The sequence below is a fragment of the Lissotriton vulgaris genome, chromosome 7 (genome assembly GCF_964263255.1).
Source record: "Lissotriton vulgaris chromosome 7, aLisVul1.2, whole genome shotgun sequence".
In the NCBI taxonomy this organism is placed as follows: Eukaryota; Metazoa; Chordata; class Amphibia; order Caudata; family Salamandridae; genus Lissotriton; species Lissotriton vulgaris.
Window position 1 is genome coordinate 1,593,148,766 of NC_141695.1, and position 20,981 is coordinate 1,593,169,746.

The window sequence follows — 20,981 nt, forward strand, 5'->3', positions numbered from 1 at the left end:
TGCTGCGTAAAGACGCATGATATTGAACTATTTTACTTACATGTAAAATTTCATAACTACAAAAGTAATTACTTGATAACAAAGTTCTTGGTATCAAAATGTATATGATAATATGACTGTTTTTCTTATTTGTCTCGGATTTATTCTTGAGTGGGTGTCTCATTTATTGCCTCTGTGAGTTCAACAAAGGCTTAGCACTACCCTCTCATATGCCTAACTGTTGCCCACACTACCACAAAAGAGAGCATTTGGGATATCATTTGTGCCTCTATAAACTAATTGGGGTTAGTCTGGACTCTTTACACAGTGTACCTCATTTTGGTCCACTATATCAAGAGCAAGCTCCCTACAATAACTCCCCCAGGTGTCACAGAATTCTATTATGCACTTTTTTTTAATCTGAAAAAATATTTGTGCAATAGCCCCAGAGTATACTAGAAAGATCATCATTCAATATCACCTCCCGATTGTACTACGTAAATATTCCAGGTCTTGGCCTTCCCGAATATCTGCCCCATCAATTCCAGGTAGTACAGAATGCAGCTGCTTGGTTGCTTCTTAATCTTCTCAGACTGGGACCCATTCCCTCTCATCTAAGAAACTTACATTGTCTTCTGGTGCAAATGTTTACTATTAACGTTACCAGCATTCCATAACAGAGGTCCGAAGTAAAAAAAAAAATTGTATATCGCCCCTCTAGATCTGAGACTATCCAATTGGTTTTTGCTGCAAGTTCTCAAAGTGCGTCGTACCCTTCTGCTGTTCTGAGTTTTACTGTTCAAACTTCAGGTAAAGATGAAACCTTTGAGTAAAACGATGTCTGCATACTGACAGACCAATCCCCACTGCCAGGTGCATTCTTAACAAAATGACATGCCCCTACTTCCCTGCTGGATAAATGTTGAACTAATACCTAAACGTCAAACATTGCAAAAGTAAATTCCAATATTTGCTCCAAAATTAAATTTGAATTTGCTTACGCCAATATGTCAGACTTAAATATCCATTAAGGTCCAACTCTCATACTTTGCCCATAGGCAAATGCTTGAGCCTAATCACATTTCTTTGTGAACTGCACTCCCATTGTAAACCTTGACTAAGAAAGACAAATCAGCAGCACCTACTGAGAAGAAAAAAAAAATGAAAACACTCCCTTGTGTCCCTTCTGGCTATGACTGGTACACGTCGTCACATTCTCCCCAAATATCACCAGATCACAGGAAGTACCATTCATGTGCTCCTCTATGAAGCCTACTCCATCATGACATATACCACCTCTGCCAGCAAATCATCTACCTCGCTCGCCTCTATGGAGCACTCTTCACAAATCATTCGAGTATTTGGACTGGTGGCCCTTGCCCACCTAAAATACAATGGAGTGCAGTGGAGTAGTGTGGCTCACTGGTTAGAGGCGGCAGACCCAGAAGCAGAGGGCGGCCCGGAACCAGGGTTCAATTCCCGACGCGGCAGGGTGTTTGGGCCAATATCAGCGGGCTCGATAAATCTCGCCTCGGTGTCACTCTAACCATGGGGTGCACTCAGCAACTCTGGGCAATAGCTTGCTTAATCTCCACAAACGGCCCCATCAACGCCGGGGATGCCTGGCTTCACCTTGGGGTGCCCAATAGGGACCATCTCACAGGGAAAGCCAGGACGGGTTCCCCAGCGTTCTTCAGCGCCAGGAAACCTACGGGCAGCAGTGCGCTTTACAAGCTCAAATACATTTACATTTACAATCATAAACCAATGACATTATCCACTGAACCGGTTACTCTTTGCCACAAAAAAAATCTGCACACCATTCCCTCTTGCAGCTTTTAGAAAGGCATCCTTCCATATCCTCTCACACTCCCTTCACCCCTCCTCAAGGCTGCCATTCCAGTGCTCCTAAAGCTGTCGCAGACCTGCATCTTACTTTTTAAAAATGCCTGCATTTCCTCATTGTAAATATTTCATTCTTCGTATATACATATCAGACAGTCTCAGGTCTGACTGAAGCTACACAAAGCCCTTAAATAAATGTAATGAAAGGAGCTATAAAAGTGTTTTAACAAACACCAAATTAAAGGTGTTCTGGTAGCTTCATCGACTGCAAACGTCTCTTTATTTGTGTTGTCACTAGTTTGAATTCCGGTTGGTAAACTCAGCCTTCATCCTATTCAGGTCGATGAAATCACGACCACCAGCTCAGTTTACACACATTTATCAGAGGTGCCAATAACTGCTCTTAGCCAAGAGACTTATGCAACACTGCTTTGCCCATAATCTTGTGCTAAGGAATGTCTGGAGGTAAACGTTTAATGCACACTGGAGAAGCATACGATCAAGAAATCACTATTTCAATAAAATGCCCCCATTTTTTAGGAAAAACTTCGATAAAATCGTCATCTTCATAGTAGAGAAAGTGTGCTGGCAGTCCCCACTTTTTTTTCTGAAAATTGCCAGAAGCTCAACAAAATAAACTGCAGCTTCAGAAACCAGCCGAAACATTACAAGTGGACAAATCAACAACAAAAGGCTTTCATTGGTCTGTCTTTCATCAGCGTCCGCCGGTGACTCACCTCCCTGGGTGTTCCTGAAGTACCTGGTAGATGCTGATCTGGAAGGTCTCGTTATCGAAGCGTTCCCGGATGTAGTCCTTATAGATCCTGAACTCGGCGGCGGTGACGGCTTCCCCCTCTGGGATCTTGGCGAGATCAAAGCGGAACTCCCGGTGATGCCGTCGCTGGTGGAAGAACTCTTTGTCGTGCTCCACTGGAAACAGAAAATATAAACTATTGGCGACGTGTCTTTAGTTTCTATTCGCGTTTTCAACATTACGAGTTTAATTAAACGATTTAAATTAAGTAATACAATGTGCAGATTGAAATTGGTTTTAAAAACAACAATTAGCATACTTTTTCTGGGCGCCACGGCAGTATTATATAGACTTCTAAAAAATCTCCGCAGATAGGAAAAATATCGACTCAGAAATTAACCTGTCTCTAAAAATAAAATAAAATAAAAAAAGAAATTAGCCTGTCTCTAACGCAATAACATTCAGAAAGATGCCCACTTCCCTCCAGTGACTGAATGAACGAACGATCGAATATGAATGAACTGCGGGTAAGGCAGCATTCCATGAGTTTTAGGTTACTGCCCATTATTGGCCCCATACATGGCGAAACTGTTGGCAGAATTTGATACAAAATAAGTTCTAGGTCCGTTCTAAACAATAACACTAGTTATGCTTAACCAGAGAAGCACAAAACATACAGCGCCATTCTACCTCATGCAAAAAGACTCCCACGTTTTCTGTGGACATACAGCCCGACAAATGTATTATCCAGTCTAAATGTATTTAAAAATAAAAAACGAAAAAAAATGCGCCTGTAAGTATTATTTTAAGTGTTTTTTTTTTACTCATGACTGCCTGAACAATACCAGCATATTGATAGCATAGACTTCGAATGATGAAAGTTGCCACCCAACAAAAAAGCTGTACATGAATAATTAGAAACACTAAAAATAGATATGAATAAATAAAGAGAGCGCTATTACTATTATAAACTAAGATTAGATTCTACATTGACCTGATTGGAATGGCATCCCAACCAACTCGTTTATTTTTAAGGCCTTCAGCGGTCAACATGCATCTCTCAGATTTTGCTTCCTGTTGGCCGCCTTGCTCCCCTTGCGCCTCAAAATAAGCCGAATCCTACAACCACGTTTTCTGGTTGTTCCTTTCCATCACCATGAAGAAAACGCAGGTACGCTCAGGGAATCAGGTGCATGGTTGTGGTACTCTACTCACGGACCAGCACAGCAATCCACCCCAGCCAAAGGTGCAATCTCACCTATATTCAGTCTCTAAAGGTTATGGTGGCCTGCAGGGACTTCCTACTTTTAAGACCCCCTAAGTTTGTTTGAAAGATAGCAAGAGCATCTTCTGAAATGAAGCTTGGTTACTGGTTAGGTCATAGGTTGCTGACATTCACTTTTATAAATGGGCCTGTGACATCACTCCCCATGTTACCAACCTTTCCAAAAGAGCTCAGATGTTCAAGGCACCTCCCACACAGCCACAAATCAAAATTGTTTTTCCTACAGCAAATCATCCATGCCAACATATTTTAGAATATTTAGTTTACATGTGTGAACTAAAAAGATGGTATGAACATGAATTATTATCATCATCTCCAAGGTGTTATCGATAGTAATACTGGGGTAGATGAGTCCATTATAAATAACTATAGAAAAGAAATGGCGACCTTGAAGGCCAATCTGGGTTCAGTATTGAATCTTAGACTGCAGCAGAGATGGGAAGCAAGCAAACTAGCCCATTTTGAGTACAGCGAAGGTGCAGGTAAAATGCTTGCGTGGAAGACTAAATCAGATCAGGAACAATATTTCAAAAATCAAGGTGGGCAACGATTCCTTTACATCGGATATTGAAATTAGAAGGGCCTTTAAGGTCTTTTTTGAGTCTATCTATAAGGAGGATATTGTAACCCGATCTGAGGAGGTCGACGATTGGTTAAGTCATATGAATCTCCCCAGTCTTACACATGCTCAGTCTCAAGCATTGGATGATATTATCACCGAAGGAGAAGTTAGAGCCGCTATAAAAAAAAGCAAGAAGGGAAAGGCAGCGGGGCCCGATGGCCTACCAGCAGAAACCTATAGAATGCTAGAAGATGAGATTGCCCCCTTCCTTACTAAGATGTTCAATCAGATCCTTCTTGAAGGCCAAACCCCCCGTCATCATGGGACAATGCATCAATTACACTCATACTGAAACCTGGTAAGCCTAAGGATGCCTGCGAATCATACAGGCCCATATCAATCTTAAATGTGGACTATAAAATCTTCACCACAATTTTAGCCTCTAGGTTAGCCTTGGTAGCCCCGGCAGTCCTTCACATAGATCAAAAAGGATTTGTAAAGGGCCGGCAACTGTATGAACTAACATACGACCTAATAGGGGCTATAGATATCGCGGTGACACAGAATTTACCCTTGACTGCTCTCACTCTGGATGCGACCAAGGCCTTCGACAGGGTTAATTGGGTGTACCTGTCGGGGGCCCTGGCTAAATTTGGAGTGGGGAAGAGATTCTGTCATGCAATTAGTCTATTGTATGCCAATCCATCGGCAAGCCTATTAATTAACGGTGAGTTGTCAGACCCCTTTAATATAACTAGAGGGACTCGGCAGGGTTGCCCGCTTTCCCCACTTCTGTTTGACTTTTATATTGAACCTCTCGCACAACAACTGAGGAGAGAGAATGCTATCATCCCTTTTTGTCACAGAGGGTGGGAAAAGAAGGTGGCGTTATATGCTGACGACCTGCTCGTTCTTACATCAGACGTAACAACCCCACTCCCGGTTATATTTGAAACTGCTAAGGGGTTTGGGAAAATATCAGGCTACCAGGTCAACACATTAAAAACAGAGATGTTGGTCTGGAATGACAATCCGAGTTCCTTGGAAATACAGGAGGGCGAATCATTACGATATCTGGGCCTAAATATCATAAAAGACATCAATAGGCTCGCCACAGTAAATATTATAGCAATCATTAAAGAATGTAGGAAATTAATGCAAGTATGGTCTCACCTTCAATTATCTTTGATAGGGAGGGTTAACCTCGTAAAAATGGCCATTTTGCCTAAACTTTCTTTTCTCTTTAACACCATTCCCCTTTACTTTGATCAGACTCAAATAACTAAAATACAATCAGATATCACTTCTTTCATTTGGAACAAAAAACTACCAAGAATAGCTTGGAAGAAGCTTAGACGGCGTTGGGAGAAGGGAGGATTAGCCGCACCAGATTTAAAATTATATATTTGTGGGCTTTTCAGCTATCTCACATACGAATGCTTCTAAATAAACCTACTGATTATGGGATAGGATTAATGTTTTCGGCCATGTTGAAAGGGGAAGGCCACAGCCAGTCGGGATATTTATTTAAATTTGGCAACCCGAAGTTCTTCAAAAAGATCAAGTTGAAGGTCCTGTATGGCTTGGCGAAAAACCTGGTCTGAGGTAATAAAATCAATTAAACAGGGGTATTACTGCGATAAAACACCGCTTTGGGGGTTACCCGATAGCCCAGCCTGGTTGGAAGATTCCCTAGCCACTCCCTTGAGAGAGGCAGGCCTTAAAGAATGGGGGGATCTCTTCTATGAGGGGGACCTGTTTTCATGGGAGTATTTACAGAATAAAATAGGTCCAACCTTTTCGAGGTTTAAAAACATACAAATCAGAAGTTGGACACAGGCATATAACGATCCACAAATAAAACGCAGCAAGTTTCCACTCGGAGGGCATAGTCAACTAATAACTAATTTGGTTGGTACCCCCTCAACCAAACGTGAGATTTCACAATGGTATAGACTCCTTCTAGATGAATCTGATGGGGAATTTAAGTTACCAACCCAACTTTGGGGTAATGTAATATTGACTCAAGACGTACAAGAACTCTGGTCCACCTCATTTGAGCTTTTAAAAAGTATGGTGAAACCCTCTTGGCTTCGTAGAAACCATCTTTTTACCCTTCATAGGGCGTATTACTCTCCCCAAAGATTATCCAAATTTGCCTCAGGAAACTCAGTGGCATGTGCAAGGTGTGGGCTGGTTGCAGCTTCAGATACTCGTATGTTTTTTGAGTGTCCCCGAATTGCACCATATTGGGAGGCCATAGGTAAGACTCTTACGGCATTGTTAGGTACCCCAATTATTATAGATTTACCATTAGCGATCTTTGGAGTTCTGAGGACAACTCAAAATACAGTTAAAAGCCTGGTCTTCTACACGGTCCTTCTGGCAAGGAGAGAGATCTGCAGGAGGTGGAAGGATCCTATCCCTCCCTCCCATGGGGATTGGTTGACATCAACTTTACAGACTGCACGTATGGATCTAGCCAGATCAGGAAACCAAAGCAAAAGGACCTTTTGGCATTTGATTGTATGGGCACAATAAAGATCCGTTTTTTTTTTTCTTTTTTTTTTTTTTTTTTTTCTCCGGGTCCAATGATTACACTACTATGGCGCCAATACAAATGTTGTCCGGTCATACCCCGGCCCAGGCCCAGCAGTAGGCCTCCCCACTGGTAGCCTAAAAGAATATCAAGCTGAGACAGTTGCGGGATTTATGGCCTTCCCACTCGAATGAAATGATCCCTCCCAGTTATAATACTGTGTAAACTGGACTAATGCTTAATCTAAATGGCTTTCTTAAACCATGGTGGATATGAGGTCTAAAAAAAAAAAAAAGAACATGAATTATTATTAAACTCAGAGCTACCCTCCAAAGTGGTGGCGTACGCAATTGCAGTGTCAAAATGGTTAATGCTCTGCACAGGGTCTATAAGCTCCACTTTTACTGCCATCATTGTTCAAGAACCTGGGCAAATGCTGTATGCAAACGAAATGACTTATGGTAAAGGTGATTACCACACAAATGTTATTATAACAAAACATAATGCACAGCAATATTTACCTGTGGTAACTCACTTTGCTTATTCGTGCTAACCAACAAGATCAAAATACATTACGTTTAGCTTTAATACTAAATCAATTATACAACACTGATACAATTAAAAAGACATATCTTTGAAACAAGGGGTATGCTATACTCCATGCAATGCTTAAGTCTTAAAAAGTGCCAGTGCTCTCGTCAGGAGGCCACTTGAGCTTGCTCTACACATTGCCCCTGCCATGCCGCAAGTGATAATAACACAACTATTAACCATCGCATGCCAGTCTGCCAATCTTGACCATTCCAGGCCTCCAAAACTATAAGAATGGCTTGGAAGGCAGGTAATAGTCATTTTTAGTGCATATTAAATTAATAATTGACTGTTGCTCAATGAATCTCTAAATTAGCCGGACGGCACCACCTTGTGGCAGACTGTCGCAAACGCTTGTGTTAACACTCAAGTGTCTGTGCCCAGCACCGGAAACCACTGGCACAAATTAAGCACCGACTTTATGGGAGAGATAGATACATAAAATTGCTCCACAGTGAAATAAGAGTAGCGAGTGGATACAATGTATCCACTCAGATTTAAAAAAAAAAAAAACAATGTCTGATCTGTTTCAGTGCTTCCAAAGAAAGTGAATAGGAAAACTATTTGTTAGAAGAGAGTAGGGAAACTTTGAATCAAGTGTGTAAAGACTGCAGAATCAAGTATGTCAGTCCTTCTATGGGCACTTGAATTTTCGCCTCAGCTGCAAGTTATGCATTGCGCCTAATCAAGAAAACATTAACAATTTGAAGAGTACACTCTTTAATGTGATTCACATAGGTTTAGGAAAGGGAAAGTGAACATATATTCAGTTCTTTTCTCGATTGTCAGCAAAATATAGTATTTTCAGTCTATATCAGCAGCAAATTAAATTAAGTCCATGTAGCCAATCCAAAACTGCAATACTATAACAATTCAATAAAAGTGAATAGACACATTAAACATGAGTAATTGAAGTAAGGATGTCTGGCCTGTATGTCCTTCCATTTAAAGTAATAGCATGTAATAAAAATCACATTAGGCAAAGCACTGTCAGTCTAGAAAAGGGTGGAATTACACCATCAACATGAGGTTTCTGACAAATCTTTGATTTCAATTCAGTGACTAAAATTAGGTGCTCTATTCAGTTTCTCAAGCTGGATATTATCAATGGACATTTACATCTGTCCACAGAAAAAAACGGTATTTTTGCTTTTATACAACATATACCCAAATATTCCTTCACATATCCGTAAAAATTAATTCATGTTACAGACCATATTTAAGCTATACACCAGGCAACAGGTCATCACAGTCTTCTGTTTGCTTTCAGAGCCTCCTGAAAATATGGTTCACTAAATTGTCAATGCAAGCCCCACATTATATCATCCCAGCAGGCTACACGTCTGAACAAGCATTGGCAAAGTCAATAGGATTGCCTATGCAAGAGCTATTGGCTTTGCCAAAGTGTTTAAGCCATGTTCTACATCAGTGTGGCTACCATTCAACATGGCTAAAAGGTAGTGGTGTAGAGGAGAGAAGGATGGAGTGTCAGAGTGGAGTAGAGTGAAGTGGCATAGAGAGTCATGCATAGGTGTGGCATAGAGTGGAGTTGCGTTCAGTGCAGTGGACTTCTATAGAGTACATTCGCCTAGTGTGTGTATAGTATAGCGGTGTAGAGAGCAGTGGCATAGAGAGCAGTGACACAGAATTCAGCAGCAGCATACTATGCAGCGAAGTAGAATGCAGGGCAGAGATTAGTGTGTTGCATATTAGAGTACAGTGGTGTAGAGTGCAGTGGTGCAGAGTAGAGTGGCATGGAGTGCAGTTGCGTACAGTGATGCAGAGTATAGTGCTGTATTGTGCAGTGGTCCTGAGTGCAGTGATCCAGAGTAGAGTGCAGTAGTGTAGAGTGGCATACAGTGGAGAGGCAGAGTGGACTAGTGTAGAGTGCATTGGCGTAAAGCGTTGCAGACTATAGTGGCGTACAATGCGGTGGCGTAGGTTAGAGTGGTGCATAGTAGAGTGCAGTGGTGCAGAGTAGAGTGACGTAGAATAGAGTAGAGTGGCGTAGAGTGCAGGGATACAGAGGAGAGCAGTGTGGTGTAGAGTTTAGTTGCAGAGATTGCAGTGTGGCAGAGATTGCAGTGCTGCAGAGTACAGTGTCAGAGTGCAGTGGCATAGAGTTCAGTGGTTTATAGTATGTTGACATAGAAAGAAGTGATGTAGAATAGTGTGTAGTAGAGTGGCATAGGGTGGTGCACAGTAAAGTGGCATAGGGTGAGGTGCAGAGTAGAGTATAGTGGGGTGGAGTGGCCTAGAGTGCTGTGATGCAGAGCAGAGTGGGGTAGAGCGCACTTGCAAAAAGTGCAGTGTAGCAGAGTAGAGTGTAGTAGAATGCTCTGCTAGAGTGGAGTGGCATAGAGTGGCGTAGATTGGCGTAGAGTGCAGAGGCGTCGAGTGGCATAAAGTACAGTGGCATTGAGTGGAAGAGAAACAGAGTACATTAGAGTGGCGTACAGTGGATTGGCATAGAGTGCATGGGCGTACAGTGGAGTGGTACAGAGTAGAGTGTAGTGGTTTAGTGTGCAGTGTCAGTTGACTGGGGGTGAGTGTTTGATTTTCTCAAACACTCCGTCCATCATCCCCTTTGGTATCGCTTTGTTCACCCTAAGTTGGCATGTATGCCCAGACGGATGTACGTTGTTACAACGCATGCTTTTACCATGCATGCCTTTACAACGCAGGTTTTTCAACGCAAGTCGTTACAACGACTTGCGCTGGGGGTGCTGGATAGTGAATAGTTTAATTTACTATTCCAACTCCAGTCCCCGTGGATAGTAGGGAAGGTGTTGGATAGTAAATTAAACTATTACCTATCCTAGAGCGCCCCCCAGCGCAAGTCGTTGTAATGACTTGCGTTGAAAAACCTGCGTTGTAAAGGTATTGCGTGGTAAAAGTTGCATTGTAAAGGATGTTTCCTGCCCAGACGTGGGTCCCTTGCTCACTCTTCCACTGGATTCAAGATAGACTGGCTGATGAGGATTATGAATCCGACCTGGTCCCAGTATGCTTGTTTCCGGTCAAGAGAAGACATGGCTTGGCAGTTCGGGCTGGACTGTTCCCATGAGGCACAGGGTCAGACTGATTTGCATATGGCCATGTCTGAACTGGGGTGTTGGAGCGAGCTAAAGAATGGTGATGGATTCAACCCAGATCAGTTGACTGTGGGTGAGTGTTTGATTTGCTCAAACGCTCCGTCTATCAACCCCTTTGGTATCGCAGTGTTGCAATGTGGCCTAAACTGGAGTGGTACAGAGTGAAGTTGTGCAGAGTGGAGTGGCCTAGACTGGAGTGGTGAAGAGTGCAGTGTCAAAGAGAGCTATGGTGTAAAGTAGAGTGCATTGGCATAGAGTACAGTGGTACAGTGTGAAGTGGTACAGTGTGAAGTGGCACAGTGTGAAGTGGCACAGTGTGAAGTGGCACAGTGTGCAGCAGCGTAGAGTGGTGCAGAGTGGAATAGAATGCAGTGGCATGGAGGGGTGCAGAGTAGAGTGGAGTATGCATGGCGAGGTAGCACACTGGCTTTACAGACAACACATTTTCAATTGAAAATACCATTTACACAGACATACAGTTACTAATAAAACTGCCCAGCACACACAATAGTGTGTGGAAATGGCATCACCTAGTGTATAGTGTATCGATTTGGTTTGATCAAATTAAAGTATTTATTTCCAATACATTTCTGAATTAACAAGAAATGTGCTACATTTGTGCTTTCCTAATTCTGATATATTCTGAAATATTTGCAGAGTTCATTTAAATGTTGTTGTGTGTTAGAAAAAAAACCTTTCCCCCAGTATCCACCATTATTGTCACATAAATCCTCTCACTTTGATGTCAGAGGGAAATTGCCGTTTACTTCTCTTTCTCACAAGACAGAGACTGACATTTGACCTATGTCTTTGACTGCACATCAAATTTGAACAGATAAGTACAAGATTTACAGGCCTGTTAACAGAAAGGAGCACTCTTGGAAGAACACAAGGAGAGGTAGTGCAAAAAAGATTTCCTCCTTGAGAGGGGCAAACTCAAACCTAAAACAAATAAAGTCAGCAAATATTAAGCCACAAAATGTGTGTTACAAACCACAAAGCCAAAGGAAAGCAATGGGCAGAATGCATTCCCAGGGAAGCTTTCAGTGTCCAAGATATATTTAGCAAACCAGAGGCTTCGACCTAAAAACCGAGTCTTGTGTAGCAGGGTTTGGATTGGTGCAATTTTCTGCAAACACTATGTTCTTCAAAGAACACAAATGTAGACGAGTCCTCCCACCATCAACTCATTACATTTACGCAAGTTAACTCTTTTGCCACACCTACACAATCATGCCTACCTGCAAAAATATATATAAACATTTTCCCTATCGGATGTATGGCATTTAGCCAACACATATGCTTTCCACTGCAATAAGTATAATCATTATGAAAGAATTCAATAAATGGGACAAAATGCCGGAGTGGAAGAGGGCGGATGATAGGAACAAGTATAGGTTCACCCAAGTGGTGAACTTCTGCCACGCAAGTCTGTCTAAAGCCTCAACCTACTCTATACCCATCTACTGAACCTCTGCATGTCTGTGTAGCAACATCTCTTTCAGTCTGACCATTCCATGTTCCACTGCATCAAAAATGAGATTAACCACCAGCATAGTCCTCATTTCCCAGACAAGTGAATTAGCTTGGACCAAACATGTTCTCAAGTTCAATTCAGTTGTCCTGGAACCCGGCCTTCGCCGAGATGATAACTACTCTACCCTACACTTTGTCCGACATCCTTGCTTGGATAAAAGATGCTCTGACAACAATTTTTGACTCAGTGGCCCAGCTTTACTTTAATAGAAGTCGAACAGCAAACCTAATGTGATATAAATGGTTTACCAATGACTGCCATCTGTTCAACGCAGGGCAAGGTAACAGAAATATAAAGGAATCAATTGGACCTCTGCACGGGTCTCCTAGAGTGAAACGTCTGTGACTATAGATAAAAACAAGCTCACTTTCTGGCAAATATTTATCTTTTAGATCCTTAAAATCTGGCTTGGTTTATACTAAGAAGTATTGTGGGTCTACAAGAAATTAGGTATGCTACACCATCTTCATATCAACTCATCTCTTTGAAGAATTTCATTAGGGTCTAATGGGAAATTTCACTGCAAAAGTACTCTTAATAAGGTTGTGCACTTAGCTGCCCCTCTGTCACTCTATTTTGAATACGTATGAGAGCTCTGATCACCATACTTTGCAACTTCATTGCTAAGAAGATTAAACATCTAAAGCGCACTAGTATTCCCTCAGAATGTCTGCGACACTACCATCATCAGATTTTGGTCGCCCTCTACAACATACATTGCAATGTTTGTGAATAGGTCAGTCTCTTCTGGAGCGGTCTTACAGGATATTAAGCACAGCTTTATTACATGCTGCTAAAGAAACTCACTGCAAAGCCGGGAAGATTAGAAACTATTGACTACTCTCTTAACCGTGACCAAGGGCCTCAAAACCATATACAGTGCAGCTATAAGTGCAATGGAAAATAACTCCAACATCTTCCAATCTGGATCAAAACAATTCGACCACATCTCACCTCACCTGAAAATGCTAAACTGGCTGCCATTAGAAGCAAGAATTCAATTCAAATAGGTATGTATCACTGACAATGCAATTCACCACAAAACTCCAGGTTACCTGGCCTAGAAACCTACGCCATCAGGAGGTAACAGACCCCCCAGGAGCAAATCAGACTCTTTTCAAACCGGCTCGCTTCTGCAAGAAAAAGACGTATGACCGAGCATTCTCAGGAGCAGCACCGAGAATTTGGAATGCACTCCCACCAAACATCAGAAGAATTACATCCATTGCAACCTTCAAAAAGGAAGCAAAATCGTACTATATGAGCAAATTTCTTCCATAAGGACCATAGGGGAGGCCTGCTATCCTTAAACTACCCAAAGTTATTCTGAATGTATATATGTCTATATGCTATACCAAAGTGTAAAACATTATGACGGATGAAACACTATTTTAAAAGCTATGTCACTCCACACTGGGTCATGAACAAAGATGATCATGTATTTTGAACTGCGCCTGACAACTGTATTATTGAATGTATATATGTCTATATGCTAAACTGAAGTATGAAACATTAACGACTGATGAAACTCCACTGTAAAGCGCTCTGACACCCTACACTGGGTCATGTTCGCGCTATAGAAAACACTAAATAAATAAATAAAAATAAAAAATCTTCCCTACTGATTTGTCCTTTTCAGCTTCGGGACAGGGTTTGAAACCTGTCCCATGACAGTCTTGTTAATCGGATCATCTGAGAAGAAAGGTACAACTGCCTTTCGGTGACTTAAGATCCTTCTTCTCGCATCACACCCATAAAATCAAACTGCTCTCTCTTCTGGTGGGTCCCAACTATCTGTATTGTCAATGACACTCTTGAGAGAATACATGACTGTGCTTGCATCATTATGTATGACTGTAAAATGTATGTTGATGACAAACATCTGCATATCAGAATCTCTGGTGACCCTTCAATTTTTGATAGTCATGGACTGTATATTCGCGTTTACAGCATTGATTGCAGAGAAAATTATTACGTGTCACTCCCTCAAAAAAGTGGAACTTTGCTAGTAAGTAAGTATGCAATATGGCCAGGCACGATTTTATTCACTTTAATCCATCACTTTCCCACTCGATTTGCAATCTTGAGGTCATCGCCATACACAACCGATAAAGGAATGTGTGGCCAAGTGCAAATGTGTTAATCCCCACAACTTCACTGAAATCATGCCCATGAAACAGTACTGAACTGGATCATGCTTGTGCTTGCAGTTGCATCAACTACGGGATATTTGGTTATCTTTCTTTAAAAAAATTAGGAAAACCCCAATGAGATCAGACCGCCTCATCTTGGTCTTGAAGCTGAGAGGCCACATAACCATTCCATTAAAAGAGCTACCAGTCATACAGTGGGCCGAGCTCAAACCTTGTATCTGTATAGCAGTCGATCGATTGACATATGTTCGACCGTCAACCAAGTCCCAAGTTCTTTTCCCAGATGGCCAGACACCTATAGTAATTTGCCCAGAATGTACACACTCTATGGGGTGGCAAACATGTTTGTGGAAATAGCTAAATAATTCCTAATTACCCCTTTTGATGAAAGTAACATAGGGTTTTTATTTTTTGTCTGAGATGCTAAGCAAATAAATTAAAGCAATTACAAAATGATCGAAAGTCAAAGATGTACCGTCATAATCGTACGGTATAACCCGCTACGTTGCAAGAATTTTCGGGTCCGGGTTTATTAGCATTTTGCTGACAGAGCATTCCTTCCCAGTTGCTGATTAAAAAAGCCCAATTTTGGCCACTTTCTTGAGATTTGTTGCCATGCTGACGCGGCCTGTTGCCTTCCATTTTCCAAGGACAGTCTTGAGTACAACTGAAAACGCAATTTCAAGAACTTTTAGACTTATGAAACATTCACTCAACACTGCAAACACCTGCTATAAATAACACCACCATACCAACACTCCATCTGACTGTAGACAATCTAACTGACAAAATCTTAACGAGTGCGTGAAATTACCAGGGGCATAGCTTGGGGGGGGGGGAGCTTGTTGGGTTGTTACACCCCTCCACAGTGGCGTAACCAAACTTGCGCCCCGCCCCCGCAATGTACATGGAGGGGGACCCCCTGCGGACTCAACCAGGAGCTCTCAGGCCAGGGTACTGTGCTGAGGGGGTGGGTCTGGAGCTCGCACCCCCCTGCCACCCCACCCAGGCTGTGGGGACTGCAGGGGCCTATGTTCCACCACTGCCCCTCCAATAAATGTATTTTCTGATGAATAGTTGGGTACAGGTGCTCTCAGTCGGGTATGGTGAGATGTTTGGCAGATTTCACCTGGGATATTTGCATACACACAGATAAAAACTTACACACACTCTTTCTCTCTCGGTTTTTAAAGTCCTCAAAAATGTTGGTTATTTTACAAATTACTGCGTTTTCTCATTTAGTTCGCTTACTAATCCAGATTTCTCTCCCTTTCCACTGCCCCTTAAGCCCTTATCCTGCACCCTGCGTGTTCTATAAAGTATTTTAACATTTTATGTCAGCGCGGTAATTATTTTACTTGGGAGATTTCTTTCTGGTTGATTACAAGATCTACCCACACAGCTGGGAAGTCAGCTCCAGAGTGTTGGGTTCCCATGTTCTTTAAAAAGGACTGTGGCTGAGCAACTGAATAAATAGATGGCATGACCCAAGCAAGCTGCATGACATTTGACCGAGCAACCGGAAGGGAAAATGGGGTACACCGTGTATAAACATATCCTGCGTTGTAAGTGACAAAACACAAAATTAATTTTTAAAAAAAGCGTTCAAATTGTTGTTTTTTGGGCCTTTACACATGCCATTTCATTTTGCTATTATCTAATTATCTAACACTCTGTTTTTAGAATCCGGTCGTGTAACTGCAAAAGTTATTTTTTTGTTTCAAAACTTGACACACTAGGCTGTGCCTCTTGGCCTTCGTTCTGGAAAAAGTGTCATGCGTCATCATCTTGTCCCACACAGTATATGATTCACCAAACACTTAAATTGAGGTCCCCAGCGAAGATGTATGTCACTTTGAAACAACGTGTTTTGCGTCATCCATACACACCCAATGTATGAATACACCAACTCCAAGTGAGGTCCCAGGGAAATGATTTGTATTTATTTTTTTGCAGTTTTTATATAGCGCGAACTTTCCCCGAGGGTACTAGGGTGCTTTACAAGAGCATCAAATGACATTACATAAGGTCAGATGCATAGTTTTTTCTGTGTGTTGTTAGACACACACAGATCGCGATATTTGCCCAGAGTACAGCTATGCCAGGACTCGATGTATATAAGAGAAGGGAGCGACCCCACTGACCAAGAGACAGGGTACCACGATTAAATCGATTTGGAGAGAGACATATGTATTCCAGGAACGACCTCATGTCTATCAAAGATTATGCTCTAGAAGACTGATGGTGTTTATGATTAGATTCCTGTTGGAAAGAACCGATTTTGATGTACTCATGTTGTCACATTTTTCGTCTCTCTCTGGGTAGTTTTTCAAATTGAAATATATGCGTAGTTTTTAAATTTGAAATATATGCATTGGATTGTTTTTTATTGCTTTTATTTCTTTTCAATATACTATGCAATAAATCCCATTTGTGTTTTTTAATTCATATGTTTTGGTAATTTATCTTTTTGTTGTACACAGCTGTTTCTTTGGGGTTTAACCTTTAGGTATTTTCATTTACCCTTAATCTTGGTTATGTATGTATAGGTGTGTTTGAACCACATAGTGGTCTATTGGACATTTTTGATTGATGATGTGTACGTGTCCAAGAGAATCTTCCCTTACACTTCATTCCAGGACTCGAACCTGGTTCCCCTGTTCCTAAATCAGCAGCTCGGCCGCACGTTAAGTAAGCTACATACATCTTTGAATAGCTAAGTAAAACTACAAATGCTAGTGAGGAAATAAGATTGTGGAGAAACAGCAGTCCGTAAAAAACAAACACGCATTTAGTTTTTCTTTTGCCATTCCAGCCATTTTGTCTTCCATTGCACATCCTTTTAAAAGCTCGAGCAGAGCGCGCGCCGGTGTTCACCAGTGAGGTCCACATTCCTCCCGCGAGGCCCGGCAGCGCCCTATCAGAGCGGCAGAGAGCCCTGCGTCATGTCACACTGAGCACTAGTGACAGCCGGGGGAGCGGCCCTATCAGGAGGGCCCTTAATGGAGTCACGCTCTTCTGCACCGGGGCAGATGATCGGAATAAGAAGCAGCCTGAGCAGGAAGGAAGGAGCGGGGAAGTGGGCTCGATTAGATTACTCTGTTTATTTTATTGAGACCGACAAAGAGCAAATTTGGGCTGAAGTTTGAGGGAGGGAGTGGGGCACCCAAAAACAACACGCGCTAATAACAGGCCCATCGGTAACAGCCATTGGAAAGAAGTGGTTTCCACTTAGGGGTCCATATTTTAGGCTCATGCGGTTTTTGATTGCGGGGGTTGCGGTTTGGGGGACAACCTAGCGCAAAGGGCATTTGCGTTCGGGCGTGACTATCTTTTTGCACCTGTTTAGCAGCCATGGTCTAAAAAAAAAAAATGGGCAACAACATGTGGAAATGGGAATTGCATCCGTTTTGTTAAATTCTAGAAGTCACTGCCTCTGCCAGGGTAGAAGTAGGCAAGATTTGCTCTATAACTAAAACAGACAAATTGTGTTTTTACCTGTTTTACCATACATTAGTACTTCCCCCTCACACTGCCCACTAAGTCTACCCCAGGTCAAGTCTGGTGCACACAAAATGATGTTTGCTCCCACAGACTGCTCTGCAACTCCTCCAAATTAAATACTCCCACAACTTTTCTATTACAAGCAAAGCATGGCAGAGTCGTTTTTTGCTGCTTGTAGCCGTTGGTCACCATTCACAGCTTATTAGCATTCTCTAGGGTGAAGTTTTCAATCAATACTGATTGGGTTCACTATCCTACCTGATGAATTCTCACGCCCTGAAACGTATTAGAGGGTTAATGGTGCACGAATACTGCTTCTGCCACCATTAGGATTTTGGAGAAATCACGCTAGAGAATTTAATACAAAAGTACAAAGTCCTCCTGGCACGCCAATTGGCACTTTAACCAAATTCACTGTCAGTCAAATTTCACAAGAACTTTTGAGCTTGTTCCTCTCAGCACTGTGAAAGGAATTGGTGATCTCCGTCCATTTAATGCCTCCAGTGCTTGAAATGGAGAAACAAAAGTGCAGGTACTCTGTAACAGAGTACCTGCTTGTTTCTGAGAAGTGCAGGTACTCTCCCATTAAAAGTATTACGTCACTCTTGAGAAGTGCCGGTACTCTCCCTTTCGAAATAAAAAAGTGCTGGTACTCCGTACCGGACAGTGCCGGCCCATTTCAAGCACCGTCCAAGGGGATACTCTCATGTAAACAGCAAAAAAAAAAAAATCTGCCTTTTTACAATTGCTTATTACCATTGTCCTCTGTTCGGTGACTGTGATTTTAGGTGCATGAATAAAACTAGCAGGCCATCTAGCCGAGCACTCGAAATATTCAGTAGCACACCACACAAAAGGAACTTGCACTACACTTTACAGAGGTTGCAAACGAAAGGGCAAATAGCTGTATTCTTGTGGTGCTGAACATAAAGCCAAAGAGGTCTATGGAGTAAGATTCAAAATTGCGTGTACAGCTATCCAAATAGTATAGTTAGAAAGCAGTATGTAAATGGGGCCTCTTTCACAATTCCTCTTCAAGCACTAGTGCCAACCATAAAAATGTGTGTGTGTGTGTGTGTTGATCACTGGAAATCAAAAATAGGTACCACAATTGCATCCTGGTTCAAACAACAAAAGCAAAGGGTTAAATATTGCACAAATACCATGCATTGGGTATAACGGCACTGAGAGCCTACTACTTGTAAGACTGAATATTATGCTGGGGAATGAGATTCATTCCATCATCAACTTGATTTTTTTTGTACTTTGGATTTTAGATCTGGCTGTGGTGTATTTTCATCACTCAGCAAACAAGGAGATGATGGATGGAGCGTTGAAACTTTTCAGACACTGACCCACAGTCACAGTCTGGGTTAAATCCATCATTGTTCTTTAGCTCACATTGCCACCCCAGTTCAAAACCTAACATATGCAACTCTGTCTTGACCCTGATCCTCATGGGAACAGTCCGGCCCGAACTGCCAACCCAGGTCTTCCCTGGACCGGAAACAAGCATCCTAGGACCGGTTTCGGGCTAACAGCCCTAATCAGCCAGGCTACCTTGAATCTAGTGGCAAAGTGAGCAAGAGACCCACGTCTGGGCATACCCTGCCAACTTAGGGCAAACAAAGCAAACACAAGGAGATGATGGGCTGAGCGCTGAAACTTTTCAGACACTCACCCCCAGTCACAGATCTGGATTGAATCCATCACAGTGCTTTAGCTCACTTCGCTACCCCAGTCTGTGACTGGTGGTGAGTGTCTGAAAAGTTTCAGCACTCTGTCAATCATCACTTTGGGTTTGCTGTATTTTCATTACAGACAATAATATTTTAATTGCTTTTATTATTGCTTTTTTTGTTGAGAAATGGCTTGCTGTTTGGATACCCCATACACATTGAATTTATTGGCTTGTACTGGCTCTAGTGAAGCAGAATAGCTGACAGTCCACAGGACTGTATTGGCCGATCTAGGTCCCAAACTCATCCAGCCCGGAGGAAGCAGCACATACTTTTAATGTGGGCACATACACCTCTTGCTTCTGGGGAGAAGATAAGAAATGCTATGGAGCAGTGATTTACCCCGCATTTTCACCCGAACCATAGTCTCCATCCCTCACCACCTGTTTGATCCGCTCTGCCTTTGCCCGATATCCCCCAACTGACAATACTATGCAGCACAAAGTCTGTTCTGCAGTAACCAGTAGATCACAGATATGGGCTACCATACACCTCTCGCAGGGTTAACAATTACCAGACAACAGAGGCGTGCCTGTCCTTCCATAATCTCACACTAGGTGCCTGCCTACTGGTGTGCCTGTGGGATGTAACAACACGCTACATTCTAAAGTGTCTGCTGATGCGCCCAGGTGGATACTTTGGCTGCATTCTTGGTCTTGAATACTATTACAAAACTGGAAAAGTACCTCAACTTCACTTACCATGGTTGCTATTTTAGGCCCCAACCACGGATTTCATTTCGCGACAGCCAAGAGGTTGACGCTACTCATTTGCAATCTGGTCCCCCTAGCACTCACCTGATCCATTTGCTCCCAGTAAACCCATCAGTATAGGCCAATAAGGAGCAGTTGAGGTGCCAAGTTGTCATCCCTGTGATGCTGCCAAGGAGGGTGAAAGGGTGCAAGAGGCCGCTTCCCAAACCCGCGCCATTTTGATGAGTTGACGTCCATGTCCAATTCCAGCCCTGGGCTTCAGAATTCAAGGTGCCCATTTTCGGCAGTCTGGCTGGATCGATTTTCAAGCCTACATGCAGAAGGACGTACTGCCCAGGAAGCAGCGTCGGATTGGCAACGTGGGCACTCGGGCAATGCCCGAGGGGCCGGTGTCCAGTTCCAGCTGTGGGCAGCTTTTTTGAGCCGTCTGGCAGCGATTTGGCGGTTTCTGGATTGCTTAGATGCTGCCGGCGGCCCAGTGGGGGTCTGAGTGGCCTTCCTGGATATATATGGGCGTCCATTGCCTCCCTTTTATCAAGGGGCAGAGGTGTCACTCCTTTTCTCTTGCTGGGCCGGCCTATCAATGTATGCATATTGAGCGGGGGCAGGGGGCTGGAGGTAAAGTGGCCTCACTTGTATTCAGTGGTGTTTCACCAGTGCAAACTAATCCGTGCATTTTTTTAAC

At 42.7% G+C, this 20,981-nt stretch overlaps 1 protein-coding gene across 1 annotated transcript in view; it reads right to left on the reverse strand.

Moving 5' to 3' along the window:
- Positions 1–20,981, reverse strand: part of BMP7 (bone morphogenetic protein 7) — a 290,263-nt gene that overhangs the window by 117,238 nt on the left and 152,044 nt on the right. Inside the window, exon 2 of the mRNA XM_086932499.1 lies at positions 2,562–2,754. Coding sequence (XP_086788625.1) covers positions 2,562–2,754 — 193 coding nt within the window. The remainder of the gene's footprint in view (positions 1–2,561; positions 2,755–20,981) is intronic.